The 13,916-nt window shown below is 42.4% G+C and overlaps 5 protein-coding genes across 5 annotated transcripts; 1 reads left to right on the top strand and 4 right to left on the bottom strand.

Annotated features, from left to right (window-relative positions):
• The first annotated feature begins 1,339 nt into the window (after positions 1-1,339).
• On the top strand, positions 1,340-3,644 carry TrAtP1_005236 (putative NRPS-like protein biosynthetic cluster). The gene is made up of 7 exons (XM_066112633.1): positions 1,340-1,447; positions 1,503-1,738; positions 1,805-2,170; positions 2,230-2,487; positions 2,582-2,744; positions 2,815-3,149; positions 3,224-3,644. The coding sequence occupies exons 1-7, from the start codon at positions 1,408-1,410 to the stop codon at positions 3,557-3,559; spliced, it is 1,734 nt and encodes a 577-aa protein (XP_065968718.1). The 5' UTR covers positions 1,340-1,407; the 3' UTR covers positions 3,560-3,644.
• TrAtP1_005235 (uncharacterized protein) lies at positions 3,645-4,396 on the bottom strand. Its single transcript, XM_014088959.2, has one exon. It carries the CDS (start codon positions 4,321-4,323, stop codon positions 3,769-3,771), a length of 555 nt encoding a protein of 184 aa, XP_013944434.2. The 5' UTR covers positions 4,324-4,396; the 3' UTR covers positions 3,645-3,768.
• A 68-nt stretch (positions 4,397-4,464) lies between these two features.
• TrAtP1_005234 (uncharacterized protein) lies at positions 4,465-6,367 on the bottom strand. Its single transcript, XM_014089474.2, has 3 exons — positions 5,806-6,367; positions 5,360-5,729; positions 4,465-5,310 (listed from the first exon to the last, which is right to left on the bottom strand). Exons 1-3 carry the CDS (start codon positions 6,059-6,061, stop codon positions 4,560-4,562), a joined length of 1,377 nt encoding a protein of 458 aa, XP_013944949.1. The 5' UTR covers positions 6,062-6,367; the 3' UTR covers positions 4,465-4,559.
• Positions 6,368-11,064: 4,697 nt separating this feature from the next.
• TrAtP1_005233 (uncharacterized protein) lies at positions 11,065-11,265 on the bottom strand (the record flags this gene model as incomplete). Its single annotated transcript, XM_066112632.1, has 1 exon — positions 11,065-11,265. The coding sequence occupies one exon, from the start codon at positions 11,263-11,265 to the stop codon at positions 11,065-11,067; it is 201 nt and encodes a 66-aa protein (XP_065968717.1).
• Positions 11,266-12,617: 1,352 nt separating this feature from the next.
• On the bottom strand, positions 12,618-13,653 carry TrAtP1_005232 (uncharacterized protein; the record flags this gene model as incomplete). The annotated part of the gene is made up of 2 exons (XM_014089475.2): positions 12,618-13,448; positions 13,507-13,653. 2 exons carry the CDS (start codon positions 13,651-13,653, stop codon positions 12,618-12,620), a joined length of 978 nt encoding a protein of 325 aa, XP_013944950.2.
• Between the last annotated feature and the right edge of the window lie 263 nt (positions 13,654-13,916).

Below are 13,916 nucleotides of genomic sequence, written 5' to 3'. Positions count from 1 at the left end.
GTTTGTTGGAATATTATGTTGCAGTTGCAGTTGTAAGGCAGTAAACCGGCAACTATGAGTTGTCTTGGTAGATCAAAGATAAAAACACTAGAATTATTAACTAAAACTAGTTTCCATCTTCTTAGTACTTTGAACACAACTAACTTGATTTAAACAATAGGCCGAAAAAGACCGAAGCTTGTAACAATCAATAAAACAATCTACCGATTACTTTTACTACAATACAGTAGGAGGTAGTATTATTAAACCCTTAGCATCTAGATTAAGGTCTTAGATCTGGAACTTGCAATTTTCAGCTGGAATAGGGTCAGAGTCAGCACTAATTTCTGATTCTGCGGTATAAATCTCTTTCGAATAAGACACTTTGGGAAAGTGGATTAAACAAATCGTATTCAGCCCAAGTTACATGGTATATTAAAGTATAAACGTGTTAGATAATATGCTCGCAGCGTTGCTGTAATGCAACCTTGCTAACTAAATACGCCGCTTACTTATCAATGAATAGGCACCCTGGATTATAGCAAGGTTGCTGCAGCAAGACCTTTATCGGTAAGGGCTACGCCACCGGGGGTGGGGGTCGGCTGTCGGTCTTACGACAATTGCCAGGAATATTCTCTGATCTAATGAATCGGTTACTGAATAAGCTAACAGAGCCTGCTCTCCTTATCAAGGCGTGGAAAAACGTGCTTTTTACACGTTGACATTGAATCCTTTCTCTGCAAGGTCCAGGATCATGCTGCCTGCCTAACATACCTAGCAAAATTGCATGTCAGCCGCCGAAAGCATGTTCCTCCTGGTAATATGTCGGTCGTATGATGGCGCCGGCGATTTAGTTTCAAGGAGTTGAGGGACTACTACCCTAGTACAGCTAGATCTCCTTATTCTTGTAAACAAACTAAACTAATGTTTACAACTATTCTAACTTTATTAGACTGTATTTTTATAAGCTTGGATAAGAGGCATGAAGCTGCAATTGTATAATATATTAAAAGAAAAGTATAGTATTGTAAATATTTAATAAAAAAAAATTACTTTTGTTAAATTAGGTAGTTTTGAAAACTTATTACTTACGACTCTAGTACCAAGCCTGACCCTGTATTAATAAAGTATTTATTTGTTGTAAATACAATATGTAATATGTAATATATTATATATTATATTATAGTTACTTATCTAAAGATACATCCCCTGTGATTTATATTTGTATACCAACTACTATACTACTATTTGCCTAGTTACTGTTCTCTCACTAATATTGTTCCAAGCGTGTAAAATTTAGAATAGTGTCTTCAAAAGTATAGGTGCTGTATTTCTAGTTAATTTATAAGGGCCAGTCAACCTTTGTCTTAAATCTAGTCTCATAATTTGAACAATACAACCTCATTGCCTTCCAGAATCCAAGCTACAATGTTTACTTCCCCAGCTTGGGTGCCTAGTCTCCCATTTGGTATTTCCCCATGTGTCTTTTATATTGATTCTAGCTGATCTGTGTTTTTTGGAAGAACCTCCTAATAGCATTACTATTGAGGAGTTTATCCTGTCCGGCAAATATGGCAGACGGCCAGCAGCAACATCACGGAGTCCCTTTACATGTGGCCTCACCGGGAAGAGCTTCACAGCTACCCAGGTGCCACAGAGGACCAACTTCCTTGCACGAGGCCTTGCCCAGGCTCTCAACATTACACCAAACAAAGGCTTGTCACTAGACAAAGTTATTGCAGTATTCTCGCCCAACACGGTATGGATATACTATGGTGGGGACTTCAACAAAACATGAATCATTACAGCTAACAAACAGCCCTAGATCGATTACATACCGCTAGTTTTGGCAATTCATCGAATTGGAGGCATTGTAACTCCAGCAAGCGCATCTCAGTCGCCGTCTGAGCTTGAATATCAGCTCAAAAAAACCGGTGCTGTGGCTATCTTTACCTGCCCTCAGCTCCTAGACACTGCTAAGAAGGCTGCGGAACAATGTGGTATTACTGACGACAAGATATTCATTATGGACTTCCCTGGGGCCAAAAGCACCACGTCTCATATCAGCCTTGAGAAGCTGATCTCCATTGGCAAAGATTTACCTGACCTTGAGGCATTGAACTGGCCTAAAGGTGAAGGGGCACGGCGAGCAGCCTTTATCTCAATGTCTAGCGGAACGTCTGGTTTACCTGTAAGTCAAGCTTGATGCCATTGATTGTGTAAAGATTCTTTTTTTGACCCTTCTTTAAGAAAGCATGTGTCATATCTCATTACAATGTCATTTCAAACGTGTTAGCAACAGCTACATACGAAACAGGAGCGAGAAGCCATTTCAAATTTGACACCCAAGTCACTCTCGGGCTGCTACCAATGAGTCACATTTATGGCCTCGTCACTGTTGCACTCTGCGCGGCATATCAGGGTGATGAGCTCATTGTGCTTCCCAAGTTCACAATTGACTCTTTTCTCGATGCTATTCAGCGCTTTAAGATACGGCGTCTGTACGTGGTACGTATCAAGCTCATGCGGAAGCTGTCATGGCTGATGAACACTCCTCAGAACATGTTGAAGATAGTAAATTATGTGCTGATATGATCAATAGGCACCCCCGATCATCATACAGATGCTCCGGAATCGCGACAAGTGCCTCAAGCATGATCTATCTAGCGTGGCAAACATACATACAGGTGGTGCTCCTCTTTACGCGGAAACCGCAGAACAGCTTCTCAAAATGTACCCTGATTGGCACCTCGGACAAGGTTATGGTAAGCTACCGAGTCTAAGAACCTACTTTATGACATTGCGCACGCAAATTGACCAAAGCTCACTTACCAGGCATGACTGAAACTGCTACATTAATTTGCACTACTAGCGAACATGACATTGATCTTGGTTCCTCCGGCTCTCTGCTTCCGGGTATCCGTGCCAAGGTCATTGACTCCGACGGCAAAGAAGTTTTTACATACGAGACCCCAGGAGAGCTTCTTGTACAGAGTCCCTCAATTATCCCAGGCTATCTGGGCAATGGGAGAGCTGACGAGGAGACCTTCGTCTGGGACGATGACGGCAGGTGGATTAAGACTGGTGATGAGGTTGTGATTCGCAAGGGACCATCCGGGAACGAGCATGTAGTCGTTGTCGACCGAATAAAGGAACTGATCAAGGTTAAGGTAAGTGTATTTGTTGGAGGCCTTTTTGGATTTCTCATTTACGAAGATGGTGTCTTGAAGCTGACATGAATCAGGGATTCCAAGTTCCGCCAGCCGAGCTAGAGGCTCATCTGCTCACCCATGTCGCGGTCCAGGACTGTGCGGTCATTCCCGTCCCAGATGAAGCCGCTGGCGAGCGGCCCAAGGCCTTTGTCGTAAAGAAGGCCTCTGCTGCAGGAGCCGTGGACGATGAAGAGTTGGCACGTCAGATCTCGCTTCATGTGCAGAACCATAAGGCTGCGCACAAGTGGCTAAAAGGCGGCATTGAATTTGTTAATGAGGTGCCAAAGAGCCCTTCGGGAAAGATCCTCCGTCGTCTGCTTGTGGATCTAGAGAGAAAGCGCCGCGCTAGGGGAAGAGCCAGGCTGTAGAGGACACTTTCGTTTTCATTGTGCACATATTTTATAGGATTCTATCAGCTGTATCTAAAATTCATTGTCTCGTTCACTTGTCATTGTACATTTGATGTCTATTTAGTGCTATAATTGTTTATTTCCACTCTATAGACCGTATTAACGTTGCGAGTTTGCAACATGGAGATGCAATACTCATAACGGTTATACATTAGGACACCAAGTTCTCATAGTTTTCCATCTAAACCAATAAATACAGCGCTTGATTTCGCAAGTGCCTTTCCCGATCCATCCTGCAGAGTCGCTGTGATGAGCAGCTTGCGCCCCTCTACCTTGTCTAGACTCACTGCTACCAGCACTGTGGTTGGCGTCTTGACGGGCTTCTGGAACGACATGTTAAGAGAGACAGTACCGTACCAAGGGCAAGCAAGTGCCCCGCGGCGGATATTTATCAGAATGAGCGAGACCATGGACTCATCCAGCAACGTGGCGACCATTCCTCCATGGCAAACGCCAGGAAACCCGTCCAGCCCGTTGTTTAAATTGGCGAGGAGTTTGATATCGTGGATACGTGAATTTGGGTTCTCTGTTCTTGTGTGAAGGGCAAGGAACTCTGGGATGGTGTTTGAAGTGTTCAAAGTCCTTTCCCAGAGCTCATATGTAGTATCCTTTTCGCCGGCTCGGCACGGAGGAATGCACGCTTCAACATCGGGGTTACTGAGAAGTTCTGAGCACCATGGGACAGAAGCGAAGCTCTTCTTAAGATCAATAATTGTAGGCATTGTGCGGTGAAAGAGAGAGCTGTAAAAGCGCGAAAAGTCCAGACAATCTTAAGCAATCTAAAAGTTACCGGATTAAAACAACGCAGGGGACGCAAGAAGAAGTCTTGGGGCCAATGATATTTAAATATCTAGCTCAATAACGTTACCTATAACAGGGGTCAAGATACTAAAATCTTATGAGTAATTAATTACATTAGCAGTAAATAAGACTTGGCTGACAAATCTTTGTACAGGTTTTACACTTTCGTCAACAAAACACCATTTGTCTTGACCAGACGTGCTACAAACATTAAAGCAGTGCCAACAGCAGTAGTAACTCCAGTCCAAATCCACACTCCTGAGTAGCCGCCCACAGGCTGGATAGCACCAGCAATAGGATTACTTGCAAGCACTGCGAATGACAAGAAGCAAAACGCCATTCCCACTCGCGTCCCAACAAGCTTGGGGTTGGGGCAAAGTCCAATTACCACAACTGGCTGTAGTGCAAAGAACAAGCCAGTAGCACCTCCAAAGCCCATGCTTATAATAATAAGTGAGGCAAGGCTTTTCGCGCCTTCAAAGGCAAATGCGAAAATAAAGGTTAAAACACTTGTTATAATAAGCATATTAAAAGGGCCAGTGTATGGGCTGAGAAAGTTAGGCAGGATTCGCCCTATGGCAGATACTGCGTTCATAACTGCAATCATATAGAAGCTTAGATTTGCGTCTGCAATGTTGTTCTCCACTGCATATACTTGAACATAGAAAAAGGGTGTAAAACCTCCAAGCAGATAGATGAAATTGCCGATTAATAAAATGACAAGGGGCCAGTCGGTAAAGGCGGTTGTATCAATAATTCTGCGGCGGCCAGCACTAGGGGTTATGCGAGGCTGTAGAAAAAGTACTGGGAGCAGAAGCGTAACGAGAAGGATAAAACCGATGATACGAACAGTCCATGGAAACCCAATCTTGGGCTGCAATTCACGGAATGTAATAGGCAAGATAATACTAAGTTACATATATCAGTATTGTGATTTCTTAGCGTAGGAGAACTTACCCGCCAATTCCTGTTCCTGAACCCGCAATTCCCACAGTCAAGGGATATAAAGATGTAAAGTAAGTCGAGAGAATGGTAGGAGTTAAGAACGATATTAAGCCGCCCCCAAGTCCAATGCATAAGGATTGGGCTAAGATGAACTGCCAATACTGTGTACAGAGACTTTGCATCATCGTTCCTAAAACAATAAAGATTGATCCTGCAATAACAAGAGAACGTGTATAGCCTGCATCGTATAAAGGGCCTGCAGCACCGCTAGCAAAAAACAGAAGAAACGTCTGTATTCCGCCAATAAGAGAGGCACGGGAGGGATCAAATTGGAATTCAGTTGTATAGTAATTCTGATAAATCCCAAAAGTATTAATGAGACCTATCGATCAATTGTTAGCCAGCCGCCTTTGACGCACAAAGGCGCATGTTCATTCTAGATACCACGGCTGCCGCACCATACGTATTGAAGTAAAGGAAAAAGCCACAAGCAACCTGCAACCAGGCTTTCCATCCACCATTTGGGCGCGTGGCCTGGTCCGGCTGAGAAGTCTTTTCCAGTTCTACAGCTGGGCCATTATTCCTTAGTACGCCAGAGAACTCAGTCTCCGTAGGTCTTGACCCCTTGTGTAAAGCAGTTGAATCTCTGTCTGTGGCGTTGGTGCTGCTGGTATCGACTTCATCTGGAGAATGCTGTTTGGAATCCATCGTCATGTTCCAAACAGAGCAATGATAACAAATTGGACCCAGCACTTGGAGCTAATCGTGCCTGTTAATCGGATTCGGCTGGCATCTAGAAAGAAACACCGGATCTCTTTTCTGTTGGCAGTGGTAAAAAAGCTTTGCCTTGCGGGAAGATTCAGTTCAAAGCATTTTTAACAAATATCTTTGACAAGAAGATCATAGTAGTTTTGGGAGGAGGGAAACATTGCAGGGAACTTCGACACGTCAGTTTCAAGGCCCCAGAAAAAGGCCGACAACCCGCCTTTGTCTCCATTTGGTTGATGATGTTAATGTTCGGTACGGTCCGGTGCTGCTGAGCACAATTCGTGTACTACATAGCACGGAACATATCCCAATAAAGACTAAGTTATCCTTACGTGCTTATTACAACTAAACTCAAACCGAGATGTAATAGAGTGGGGTAGGTGTACCAAGAGATTGTGGTCTACACTCGGAACCTACGTCCCGGCTACAAGCACACCCTTTGACACCCCTACATCAATCACGTAGTTTGCAGTCTTAACAAAGTTGCATTACAAGTCTAGCGAATAATATCAATTAATAAGAAGTGAGAGTAAATAGCTTACAAAAACCAGTATAATTAAATGCAAATCTTATGTATTAATATTAATAATTCATACTAATCAATAATAATTCATATCTATCATGCAACAACTATACGAATGGGACCGCTTTACTACAGGGGGGTGTTCTAACAAGGGCCTTGTAGCAGCTACGTCAAAGGTATTCTTTCTATAGTCGCAAGAATATGTAACAGTAAATCTTACCTCCCTCATGAATTACAAACTACCAAGAAAAAAATCTCGAATATCATTACCCTCTTTGAAAATTACCTCATAAAACTTCAAATAATCGGCCCATAATTGTAACAACAGTGGGATCACCGGAATATGTGCCTGTGAGATGAGTTACCAACGCACATTAATATATTCTTCGCACTCTGTCTTTTAACACAACTTTGTTGGGTGACGGCATACATCTGGCCAGCACCTTACGTAGGCTCCAACGTTTACGCCTTTATGGGAGGTTGGGGATCCTTACCATCACTACTGGGCAACTCTCATTTGCACCAGCGCCTCCATACGCTGTCTTGACCTGCGACCAGGATATTCCAGCACGCTTGCACTAGACCGGGCTGTAAGATAAAGGAAGTGGAAGAACACGTAGAAGACCCGAAGACGTAACAGGGGCGCTCCGCGCAAAGAGTTTCCTTCCGCAATAGTCCTCATTTCACCACCGTATACAATACGGGATCACAATTGCGAATACTACCTCACGGGAAACAATTGCCTCACATTGGGTAGGATTCTCTAGAAAGTTGAGACCCCCACGTCAAGGCTTTTTAACCGGTGAAAATAGATGGTGGTGGAATGCACAAAATTATCTACATGATCGTAGTTACTATAACATTTGTTACATATCCGCCAACTATTCAAAACAACCTGGGTATAGGCACTTTGGTATATAGGGAGAATTTGGTAAAGAAAAAAAACTGTTACAACGCTGTGGCAAATACTTTTACAAGGGCAGGGCATTAGCGCAATGCTTCTTAGATCAGATTGGGGTACTTGCGCATTAGGATAAGTGTGCAAAAAGCAAGATAAGAAATTCCCTGTACCTACTTTTTAGGTGCTATTTAAGTAATTACAAACACTTGATGTATTTGTAAAGTTACAGTCTGATATTCAGCGGTCCCTGTCCCTGGTACAAGGCTTCGGCTATCGGAAGTACTTTTGTAGGGTTTAATGTCGCCGAACTATCTACTACCTCTAAACAGTTACTGTAAAAACTAGGTTAGTAAACTACCTAGATTGTGAACAGAGAATGACTTGGTCTTTGGCGCAATTAACTACTATAATAAACAAGTAGATGCTAATTAGGTAAATCTTTAATAAGGGTTTTAGTAAAAAGATTTTTTATATTTATATTAAGTATTGCTGCGCGGGCTGTATTCTTTTGCTTAGGGGGCTGTAACTAACCCGATTAGGTATAGTATAACCTATTACCTTAATACACTTGGTATTCTAAAGGTTAATAATATATTAAAAAAAAGTATATATAATAAAGTAGTAGATATTTCTTAGACTTTATTATATAAATATATTAAAAATTAAATTATTTAAAAAATATATAATATATTAGTAAAATAAAACCTATAATAAGTTAAAAGCTAAATAATATAGTTAATTATATATTTTTTTAATAGTTTTTTTAAACTTTAATATTATTTTTAATATAAAGATTAAGATTTAATAAAAAGTTACTTAATTATTTAATTACTTTATATAAAAATACTAAACTTAAACTTTAGAGCTTTTAATAAGTATTTATTAAATATTTAAGTAAGTTTTTTTTTAATATATTTTTTTATTATTTATTTATATAAGATAGTTTATAAAATTAATTTTATAAAATTTCTTTTTTTATATTTTTATTATAAAATTTGCACTTGTAATAATAGTGTTTTAGTCGAAAATTCTAAGGTAATTTGCCCCTTTCCTAATCAGGTTAGTTACAGCCCCCTAAGCAAAAGGATACAGCTTGCGCAATAATACTCTTTATATTAAGGAACAGGTTACTTTATTAATATATATATATGTTTATGAATATTAAATAATAATTGCTATTCCCTTTATTTATAATTATAATAGTTATATTATAATATAATAATTTTATAAATAATATTTTTCTATAATTCTTTATAGTATATTATATATTATAAAAAGTTTTTTTAGCTAAAATAACTTTATTATTATTCTTACATCTTTTTGCTTTAATTAAATATTATATAACTTGTTGGAATAATTAGATAAAAAATGCATTTCAGTAATATCTTTTCTAACATTCTGCTAATAGACAACTCGATCATTTATTAATATAATTTTTTTTTTTTGACTCAGCTATCTACCATTATCTTCAAAAGTGCCATTTTCATTGTCAATTTTCACAAGACACCGCTGATCACTGACAAGCATCCCGATTGTCAATCGGCCCAAAGTCCCAACACGTATATCCTCAGATTTCATAGCCGAAGTTTATATGTGCTGATTTTGAGCAACTAGATACCATACAACCAAGGGAACATGGAGAACACAAGTCAACTCGTCGCCAGCCTTCTCAGTAATGCAGATGTGAGTATACGAAGCCGAAATAAAATGGCGAACCCAATGAGCAAGTGGGCTCCCTGCTTTTACAAGCAACGCAAGCGCTCTCAAAGATGCTCTATTTAACAGTGTGGGCTATGGTGATGTCTAATGGAAACAGAGTAAGCTTCAACTACCGCTTCCATTTCGTTGAGCTGCCAATGTTTGACAGCAGACTCGCGCATACTAGCAGCATTGTTGATTAGGGAGCCCAAGACATCAAGGCGAATAGGACCACAACCGTCACAGGGTCCGCAAAGACATTGAATTCCGTCATCGGTATGATGTTGTCCGTTGCGTTGAATGCGCTGCCCATCATAGTGACCTCTTTTACTCTCAATAAAGTCTCATGGTCCCGGTGCAGCGGCCAACTCGATGTTCGTCATGGAACCAATAACTGCTGTAGAAATGGCGTTGGGGGGATTATCGACAAGAAGTCTGAGCATTTCCCCTTGTGCCGGCTCTCCAGAGGGTTTGAAGAGTGTCCAGAAAGGCTGAACGATGTCGGTATTAACAGGGATACCTCTCTCAAGAAGGGATTTCCAGGTATCGTCCGGACTTGGATCGGGAAATCGATTGTGCACGCCATGCACGCCATCCATACCATCTGCTTCCACGTCAGTGCTACTTCCACAGCAATGAGCGTTGACCTACGGAAGTGGTCAGCTTTGAGCTCTGTGGCCTCCAGCGAATGCGTGGCTCCAACAGCAACAGTAGGCTTGCAAGCACATAACGGCTCAAATCCGACTCAGCACCCGTTGAGATTACGCCACTCTATCTCCTTGTCTACCACATGATACATGCTGATAAGATTTCGCAGGCTTCTCCATGGAACTTGTGAGCAGGGATGCTAAGTTTCATGCTCCATTACATACTTCTCTAGAGCTACGTTCCCGTACGGTAAGGTTGTCAGTATAACCTCAATTTCTTCCACCATGGAAGGAAGTGCCAGTAAGATGGCCAAAATATCATCAGTACCTCCAGTCCATGTTAGTCCACATGTTGCCAGAGAGTCGTAAAGAAAGAACGTCCTTCCATACCTAGGTCAGCATGTATGATCATTCGACTCCTGGACAATATTTTGGTATGGTTCATGCACAGCTCACTCAAGATGCATGGCTGTTGGGGTATATCTTGACTGCTCTTCCTTTGAAGCATAATATCCAGCGATTCTGAATGGTCTGTTTTGGACTGGAGCGAGGATTAAGTCAGATATTGACTAGTGGTGTATTGACTATTCTATTCATCTTCATGCGCTGACAACGCCTAGGTGAGGTTCGCCGTCGGCCAAGTATCGCGCAATTCATAGTGCGCCAGCCCTATTGCAGCGCGTAAACTTAGCATGAAATATGGCCGTCTCGTTGACTCATCGGCGGCAAAGCCAATTCTAGATATTGTGATGAAGCTCAGGGCCGGGCCTCCAAGTATCCCCCAGTAATGGAACCACCTTGCCGGAGGAGAATGTACCTATGGCCAACTCCTCTACTGTAAATTCCTCTAAGCGACAAGCTTTAGAGAACAAACGAATAGCCTGAGCCAATCCCATTCCATCTATACTATAATACTGAGAAATGTGAGAACTAACCCGCCCGCCATGATTGTCGCCTGGAACTGAAAGACTTCTGCTACCGTTTCGCCGGGTCGCCCCGAGCTGGACTTCCTTGGGGCGACAAGGCCCTCATCCAGGTCATTCTTATCGAAGTCAGATCGTACCAAGGCCTTCCAAGAAGGAGTATCTGCACTATCCCTCATATTTCTTATCGTCATGCGAGGTGTAGCATCCAAGGGCTTGATCTTGAAGACACCTGTGTTGCCGTATGCTCCTCCCTCCTAGACAACCTGTCCGGCCAACCATGGAAAATGATAGGAAAGTCGATCGTTGCCCTTGATCAAGATGTCGACAATTATTTCCACGTCATGGTCATTGGTGAGAGCAAAACAGAAACTGGTCTGTGTAAAAATAGTGACCCATCTTTGGCCAAATATGTCGACCTGGACATCGAACTCAGAGGGAACGCTGGCCAGACCCATGGTGCCTCAGAGCACAGAAAATCAGGTGGACAGTGCACTTAAGAGCACCTCTGCAGTCTTTCTTGTAGAGAGATAATAATATGCCCATCAATAGGGTTATTTTTTTGAGATTATAGCAGTTCTTATACTTGGACTTAGAGCCAGTCTTCGATTAGTCATAGCAGCCAGGTGACAAGCCGGAATTAGCTATGACTTGTGTCAGGGTCTGAATATTCCCAGTAGGTTAAAGCTACTATTTCCTAGGTTTATGCTATTAATATTCAATTCTTGTAATAGGAGTTTGATTGATCAATGATCAGAGGGTATAGAGATAAAGTTGTATCAAGTGCTGAAAGCTATCTAGAAGCTGTGGTAATAACTGTATCTTAATAAATTCTAGACTGATCATTACTTTGTCGAATTATAATGATGATTGTCGGCCCCAATCATTATCGGCCCTGATCATTGTCTTCATTCAATGATTCGGGCGGGTTTCCCCCGGTCGGTTGTGTGGATAGAGTCTTCGTGACTAGTTCACGACTTTGTTTGTCAAGAGTCGTCTATCAACGGGAACGAGCGTAACCAATCAGGAGTAGGAAGAGTCGAGCCCGTGCAAGTACCAGGCCCGTGTAAAACAATGTAGTGTACTTTAATGAAACAATACATTTGCTCTAGCTGAAACATTTCCCTGTCCTAAACATTATCCTTTGTAGTTTTCTTGCCCTTGACTGAATAGAAAGGAATACCAAAGCAACCAATCGCTGTTACTGAAGCCATAACAGTTGCCACTAAAAATGTCTGTGTGATAGAGAGGTTATAAGCTGGAAGTATTTCAGCCAGCTCCTTCTTAGTAAAGCTAAGCTTTAGACTTAGTACTCCAACTTTTTGAACAAGCTTTGGATCAATATCAGGCGCCGCTCTGTGCAGGTTATCCATCAATTGATTCGTGAAAATGTTTTGCGCAGAAGAAAGGGCTACAATCCCTCCCAAGTTTTGGATAAAACTGACTAGCACTAGGGCAATCGGGAGGTCCTTTCCTGAGAAATTTGTTTGAGTAGCGATGATGGGCTGCTGAAAACCGAACCCGATGCCAAGGGCAAAGATAATTTGGTATATTATCCATAACGATATTGGCGTCTCGACGTGCAACGTTGTCAGCATTCCTGCGCCAAGCGCCATCAATATAGATCCAAGACACATCGTTGGAGTATAGTACCCGATGATACTAGTTACGCTCCCTGATGTTAGGATGGAAACCACTAGAGACAATACCAGCGGAAGGCCACGAACGCCGCTGCTGAATGGCGAGGCTCCTTTCACTGCCTGAAACCAAATCGGTAGCTATTTTCGATAAATTAGCAATAAGATACATGTCACCAATCAGGAATACTTACATAATATACCACAACATACAGTGCCCCAGAAGTGTTGAAAGAATAAAGAGCTCCAAAAAGAACAGTCCTAGTAAGAAATATTCTTGGAGGCACGGTGGCCTCCTCGCCTTTCCAGTATTGGTAAACCCCGAAAGCAAACAGGAAGCATCCGGAGATTATGAATAGTACAAAGACCCTCCAGTTGCTCCAAGCATAGTAAGTTCCGCCCCACTGAAGTGCCAAGATCAGACACACAATGGCTGGTATAAAAAGCGCCAGGCTGGGTAAGTCGAGGCGGCGTATTTTGTCCTTCAGAGTCAATTTCGATTGTTCGGCGCCTTCTTCGTTGCCCAGAAATAGCATTGTAATAACAATAGTTAGGCCTGCAAGGGGCAGAAGAAGCCAGAAGCACCACCTCCATCCCAGAGTCTCTGCTATCGCGCCGCCGAGCAATGGTCCAATAGAGATGGCCACGCATTCAATCGCCCCGATAATGCTAGAGTAGACTGATCGCATTCGAACTGGAACGCACCGGGATATGATAATGTTGGTACCGGCTAATATTCCTGCGCTTCCCAGGCCGGAGATGGCACGACCCACGATGAATGAACTGCTATTCGGCGCAACAGCGCATATGAGGCTCCCGACGGCAAAGGTGAAGACAACGGCAGAGAAGACAATTTTAGCTCGGTAGAAGAGATATAGTTTTCCGTAGAAGAGTTGTGAAGATGCTGAAGCCAGTAAGAAGGCAGCACCATACCAACCAACGTCGTTGAGTGAGTTGAATCTGTCTGTTACAACCGGGATAATTGTCGTCACGCAATTCGCGTCCTGTTTCAATGTTAGCAAAAACGACATTTGATAGCATAGTGTGGCATGCTTTGCATACATAACCGCACACTATAGTGGCTAGTATTATTGAGAGGAGGTTGAGAAATAACGGTACACCGCGAGGATACTTTGAGTCCTCTTCAGTTGGCGCATTCTCGGGGATTGGGTGTTCAGCTTCAGTCGTTTCTCTCTTTGGGCATTCCATGATTACAGCTCAATAACAAAGCAAGTTTCTTTGAACATTCAACGATTACAGCCACACGTAGAAGTAAACCCCATCCCATATATCCAAATTATCGTAGCCTTCACAACACACTTACACAAGCTCATGTTCGTGGGGGCGCGGACCAAATTGGCCAATCGGACCTCTACTCCGCTCGGAGCTCGGAGTGACAAGGATACGTTTTGGGACGTGCATGAGTGCCGCATCTTGCGGACGGTTGCTTTGCTTAGTTAGTGGCGCTGATT

This window comes from Trichoderma atroviride, chromosome 3, assembly GCF_020647795.1.
Source record: "Trichoderma atroviride chromosome 3, complete sequence".
Classification (NCBI taxonomy): domain Eukaryota; kingdom Fungi; phylum Ascomycota; class Sordariomycetes; order Hypocreales; family Hypocreaceae; genus Trichoderma; species Trichoderma atroviride.
The sequence above is the reverse complement of the archived record's forward strand: the minus strand, read 5'-3'. Positions and strand labels throughout refer to the sequence as shown.

What these genes read in the sequence shown, in the direction of transcription:
- TrAtP1_005236 (XM_066112633.1), top strand. Translation starts at nt 1,408, where the DNA reads ATGTTTACTTCCCCAGCTTGGGTGCCTAGTCTCCCATTTG. An exon ending in GGTGCCTAGTCTCCCATTTG is followed by an intron (nt 1,448 to 1,502) that starts GTATTTCCCCAT and finishes GTTTTTTGGAAG; the next exon opens with AACCTCCTAATAGCATTACT. An exon ending in CAGTATTCTCGCCCAACACG is followed by an intron (nt 1,739 to 1,804) that starts GTATGGATATAC and finishes AAACAGCCCTAG; the next exon opens with ATCGATTACATACCGCTAGT.
- TrAtP1_005235 (XM_014088959.2), bottom strand. Translation starts at nt 4,323, where the DNA reads ATGCCTACAATTATTGATCTTAAGAAGAGCTTCGCTTCTGTCCCATGG.
- TrAtP1_005234 (XM_014089474.2), bottom strand. Translation starts at nt 6,061, where the DNA reads ATGACGATGGATTCCAAACAGCATTCTCCAGATGAAGTCGATACCAGC. An exon ending in CCTTTACTTCAATACGTATG is followed by an intron (nt 5,730 to 5,805) that starts GTGCGGCAGCCG and finishes ATTGATCGATAG; the next exon opens with GTCTCATTAATACTTTTGGG. An exon ending in TCAGGAACAGGAATTGGCGG is followed by an intron (nt 5,311 to 5,359) that starts GTAAGTTCTCCT and finishes TATGTAACTTAG; the next exon opens with TATTATCTTGCCTATTACAT.